At 46.0% G+C, this 6000-nt stretch overlaps 1 protein-coding gene across 1 annotated transcript in view; it reads right to left on the minus strand.

The window, feature by feature from the left end:
- REEP5 (receptor accessory protein 5) overlaps positions 1 to 5474 on the minus strand; it is a 40032-nt gene extending 34558 nt beyond the window's left edge. The window contains exons 1-2 of the mRNA XM_063086322.1: positions 5240 to 5474; positions 4466 to 4559 (exon numbers count right to left, since the gene is read on the minus strand). Coding sequence (XP_062942392.1) covers positions 4466 to 4559; positions 5240 to 5357 — 212 coding nt within the window. The 5' untranslated portion in view covers positions 5358 to 5474. The remainder of the gene's footprint in view (positions 1 to 4465; positions 4560 to 5239) is intronic.
- Between the last annotated feature and the right edge of the window lie 526 nt (positions 5475 to 6000).

The following is a 6000-nucleotide window of genomic DNA, read 5'->3' on the forward strand; positions in this document are numbered from 1 at the left end:
AAGGAGATTAAGGTAATTCTGTCAACAGTTCTTGATAAAAAGCAGGCTGGAATTAGATTTCAAGTTGCCTATACAGGGTGGCTGAAAGTCTGAAAACACAGAGGTCAGGGATTAAAGGTGCTATTCTCAAAGAGCTCAAAGGGAAATTATGTACATAGAAAATAAGAATAACCAGTAGAAAGGGAACGTGATATGGTACTGGTTCCCCTTCACTGAGCACTGGCCAAACCTTCAGCTATCTACATGCTCCAACACATGGTAAGGCCTGACCTGGAGCCAGGTGCACCTGAGCCTCACCCACAGATTTCCCAAGGGGGTGAGTCATAAGAAAAACTGGGACACCAAATGAGCTTTTCCCATTTCATTCCTGCACCCTGCAGTCTCTATGCCCAACACTGACCATCACACACAGTCTGTGTCCTTCCCTGTGATGGCTAGAGGAGAGGAAATAGCAAGAGCAAAAGCAGAAGAGCGAGAAAGGAAGGAAATAAATTTCTGGCAATAGTTTGGCAGGATCTCCAATTCCTTCCAGAGGCCGCAGCAGCCAGAGTAACCTTAAAATGAAAATTGTTTCATGTCACCCTCTACTTAAAACCCATCTGAGGCAATCAGAAAAAATGCAAACTCCCTCCAACCATCTGGAATGAAATGTACACTCTGTTCATTGGTCATTGGCCCTGCTTGAGGGCACCTGACCTCTGCAGTCCCTCCCTCACCACTCTTCCCTCTCACAGAGCTAAGCTGCCTGGCGCACTCTCCTCCCTCTGCTTGGCTCTGCCCCTTCTCGTTCCTCAGGTCTTAATTCAAATAGTGTCTCAGATAAATATCTAAGGAGGATCTTCCCTGTTATTCTCTACCACAGCTCCCTGTTTATTTTCTTTAGAGGGCTTACCACACTCTGTCACTACTTTACCTATTTCTTGCCTGCTTACCTGTGCAGACTGTTCATTCAAAGAGGATAGAGAGCATGTCTACCTTCTTCCCTGTTATATCTAAAATGCTACCACCGTGCCGGCTGGCATTTGATTTTTGCTAAATAGAGAAACCTGTGTTTTTTAAAATAACTCTGGCTGGGGAGCATAGGGAGAATTACGAGAGGTATAGAGAATAATTAAAGTGAAGGTGATTGCTATGGTCTGAATGTTGGTGTCTCCCACAATTCATATGTTGGAACCTAATATACAATGTGATAGTATTAACAGGTGGGGCCTTTGGGAGGTGATGAGGTCATGAGGGTTCTGCCCTCATGAATGGGTAGTGCCCTTATAAAAGAGGCTTGAGGGAGCTTTTTTGCCCCTCCCACCATGTGAGGACGCAGTAAGAAGGTGCCATCTTTTTTTTAAATTAATTCATTTATTTATTTATTTAAAAAAATTTTTTTAAAGCAGTTGTGCTGACAATGAGCCCTGCATGGTTGGTACACACGGAAATGCACTGCCTGCATAACCAGATCGTCTTTGAAGCAGAGAGCAAGCCCTCACCAGATACCAGATTTGCTGCCACATTGATCTTGGACTTCTCAGCCTCTAGAACTGTGAGCAATTAATTTCTGTTGTTTATTAATTATCCAGCCTAAGGCATTTTGTTATAGCAGCCCAAATGGACTAAGACAGTGATCACAGATCTGTGTGCTACTAACAACCACCATTTTCAAGGACTTTCTTTTAGACAAGTATACAATCCCACTGATTAAGCAATGAACAGACTTGATTAGACTAATGGAACACCAATTGCCTAAATGTTTACTAACTGGGGTCTGTATAATTTATACTGTGTACGCAATCCCATTTTTTCTTGAACCTCATCCACAAAGCAGAGCCCAGGTAGGCCTCTGGACTATCCCAGGGTCACAGGCCATTTTTCCCTCCCTTTTGCCCCATCTTCAAGTGCAAAAAACACAGGTTATTGCTGCCCCTCTACACCAGGGACTGTCAACACTGACTGCACATCAGAATCCTTTAAAGTTTACAAAGGATTGAGGAGGCTTTAAAAATACCAAAACACAAGCCACACCACAGACTATTAACATCAGAATCTCCAGGTGTGGGACCAAAGCAGGCATCAGTATTTTTTAAAGCTCTTCAAATAATTCCAATGGACAGACAAGACTGAGAACCACTGTTTAAGGGAAACGTCAAAGTACCTACAGAGACTAATCTTCACTTAATTCCCCTATGTTTATAGAATCCTGTACTGATTTTTAGAGATAAAAAGAGTTGATCCTACTAAAAGGAAGCATCCTATGAATAAATACCAATCTAGAGATACTCATTAAATTACTATTATTTTTTTTGGTGGCTGGCTGGTACAGGGATCCAAACCCTTGACCTTGATGTTATCAACACCATGCTCTGACCAACTTAGCTAACTGTCCAGCCCTATCATTAAATGTTATTTCCTGAATTTTTATTTAAATCATTAAATTCCCTTTATTAGATCTTCAATATTTTTCTAATTCTTATGGTGTACTACAAATGTCACTTTGCCTCAGAATATTCAAATTGAAAAGAAAATAGAATGCATAAACTTTATAAATAGAATAATTCTAAAGTACGTAAAACCCACCTACCTGCACTACTCAGAAATATGAACATCTCTACCATTTCACAGAATTTCTAACAAGAGACAAAAATATTTAGTTTCTTGTAGCCAATAATATTCAATTCATTACGTAGAAAATGAATGTAAGTATGACTACAGATGAAATTGGTGGGCTTAAAACCATTTAAAAATATGACTAAAAAATGACCCTTGCTAGAATTAATTCACTTGAGGTCAAGGAGAAACACACTCTAGTTCTATCCCCATCTCCAGTCACAAGCACTTCCACACATACATGGACCTACATATACAACTAGAAACAGATTTTTAACTTTTCTAAAGCTCACACAGATAATCTAATCACACTAACAGAGAAGCCTGTGTCTCTCACATGATTATGTACCAAATGGCACTGATGTACAAAAAAAGGTTTTTATGCTGATATTTTTAAAAATCCATATTCCTTGCTGGTTCAATATCAAGCAGCTAGGCAGTTACTAAACTATCACCCAAGATTTATCTTAATGTGATCAATAAAATCTAAAGCACAAACCTGAAAAATGCCTCAAAATATTTCTTTTTAAAATAACTGCAAATAAAATACACAAAGAAGAAAAGTAAAGGTGTGTACTGCTGGGTTATTTTGTTATCACAGATACAGTGATGTGCAAGAAATTTTGAATCAAGGTTGCCTACAAATTTTCTATACAGCATCTATCAGTACATTAAATTTAATGGAAAACTGCTATTCTTATACTTTTCTCATTTGTCTGAAAGCCAAACCAGTTTTCCTACTCTGTCTTTGGGATCTTTTGGTATACACATAAAACCTGGATGGTGCTTTAGCAGGGGATGCTGGAGAGGGGAAAAGCTCTTCTCAACTTGAAGACTGAGGATCTCCAATTTCATAAGCAAGCAGTGTCCTATATGTAGATAGACTTTCTGGAGTATGACTAAGTGTCTGTACCAGACTAACACAGTAACGACTACTTGTGTAATTGCAATTTAATTGTTCAAATCAGAACTTTCCCTAAAACGAGTTTCCTCCCTTCTAGTCATATATTAAATTCTAGCCTGACCAGTGATACCTGAGGTGTAATAATGTGGTATCCGTGTTATTAGCCGACCAGCTGAAAACTTTTCCTTCTTTTATTTTTATCCCTATAGTTGAGGAAAGTTGCAGAGACCAACAGAATGAAAGCAAAACCCATTGCCTTTCTAGGGAAGAGCTGTAGAGTGAAACAAAATTCATTTGTGAAGAGGAATAATGCCTATTTGAACAAACAGAAAAATAAAATTATAGAATATTTTAAAAATAAGCACACTAGAATAAAAACCTCAACTAGTAATAAATTCGGATTCTAATCTTATAAGATTCATTTTAAATGTAGTTTAATTATATAAATGAATCATTTACATAACCAACGAGCTATATTACCGATGCATTTTATAAGGCTTGTTTTTGTTTCTATACCAGGGTAAGCATTTCCCAAGTTTTCCTGTAATAATTGGCCTTTTTGAAAATCAAGACAAAATTCTCCCATGTCTGAATTAACATAATTCTGAATTAAAGAAGTCCTAATAAATGGGGTTTCACTGCCTACATACATAAACATATGGTGAAATACCCATTAAAATAATTACTAGGGAGACAATCAGCTCCCTGTACATGTTGAGATTTCCCCACTCATAAAGGAGTGGTCACTTTCCCATTTGTGCATCCATGAAAAATACCTTTCCACCAGTCGTCAGGAGATCAGGGATCACGTTAAGGCTCCAAAATGAGTAATCCTAAGCAGTCAGTACTACGTCTGGTGCTTACTTCTCTCCCAGGAAGTGGGGATACACTGTAGCATACTACAGCAGCCCTGGATGGGAAGAGGGGAACGAAGGGCAAGGGACCGTTGCAGGTTGAGCCACTTACGAGACGTAGGCTGGGTAGCCAAATCCTATCAGGTTGCAGAGGAGAGACGCTCCATAACCGAACACCAGGTACAAGGCCACCAGCCCGATGACACCTGCAGACACGAGAGGTGGGTCGGGTGATCCCAGAGGCGCTCAAGCGGGACAGCCCCCGCCCACACCGCGAGGCCGGGCCTGTTCTCGGCTTTTTCCTCCCGACTCGATTAAAGGAGCGAGAAAAACGAACCACACGAAGGTTGGGCCTGGGCCTGCGCCTCCGCGGGGCTCTGCCTCGGGCCTGGGGTTAACGCGTAGCCCCCACCTTTGGGCCTTTCCTCGCTCCCGCTGGGGTCCCGCCAGGTCGCGCGCCAGCCGGGGAAGGGGCTGGAGGGGCCCGGATTCCCGCACCTGTCCTTTCTCCGAGGCCCACCAAGGGTCTCGGTAGAACCGGGTACCTCCGCCACCGCGCCCACACCCCCTCCGGCAGGGTCCCCCGCCGCTCCGCGCCAACCCTGCGCCGCCCACCGGGACACGGCGCCCGGTCCCGGGGCAGACACGTCGGCGCTGGCAGTCCGCCCCCCGCGCCCGGGCGCAGCCGCCGCCGCCCCGAGATCCCCCAGCCCGAGCCGCCCCGGCGGGGTCTCCGATCCCCGGACTTTCCGGGCGGCCGGCTCAGTCTCGGAGGATGCTGCTCGCCAGTCTGTCACCGACACCGCCTTCCTCGAGCCCCCTCCCCCCGTCCTTCCCCAGCAGCTGGTGCAGCGGCGGCGACTCCCAGTGGGCCGCGGCCACCCACCGAGCGCGATGAAGCTCCGGTTCACGCCGGTCTTGGCCTCGAGCTTGGCCAGGAGGTCGGTCATGCAGTTCTTCTCGTGCAGGAACCGGTCGAACTTCTCCCTCATGGCCGCAGACATGGCGGGGACCGTCGCGCCAGCGCCCGGGGCTGCTCCGAGTGCCGGCGGACGCAGAGCGGGGCTGGCTGGGGCGGGGGCGCTGCGGCGGGCGGGGACCGCGGCACGTCTACGCGTCCCTGCGGCGCAGGCCCTCAGCCCGCCCCGCCCGGCCTGCCCGGCGCCCGCCCTTCCCCCGCGCGGGGCCGGCGAGCGCCACACCCGGGCGCCTCGTGCTGTTAACCGCCTGGTCCGCTGGGCCTACGAAGGGGCTGGCGGGGGACGCGTGTGCTGTGTCTCCTGCGGGCTCCTCTCTCTAAAGGGACCAGTGCCGCAAGCCGGCGGAAAGGAGGAGGCAGGCGTCCCTGTTGCTCCTGCCAGCAATTTAGTGGGACTCGTTTGGGTACCTACACTGCTGTGCTAAACCTGCTAAATTATTTTTAAATCAAAAATTGGAATGTATGAGCATCCTGAAAGAACTCCTGGATGCAGGCCTACTCTCTCCCTTATTTGACAGAATTCGGCATAGTTTTTTTCATCTGCAGATGATACACCTTGAAGAAACCTAACACACCCTTCTCTGGGGTGCTCCTTTTCCGAGAGTGTACTACACTTTTCAACCTTTTCCCGGTGGGCTTGTGTGGGCTTGATGTTTGATACCGTGGAA

Source organism: Cynocephalus volans, chromosome 2 (genome assembly GCF_027409185.1).
Source record: "Cynocephalus volans isolate mCynVol1 chromosome 2, mCynVol1.pri, whole genome shotgun sequence".
NCBI classification, from domain to species: Eukaryota; Metazoa; Chordata; class Mammalia; order Dermoptera; family Cynocephalidae; genus Cynocephalus; species Cynocephalus volans.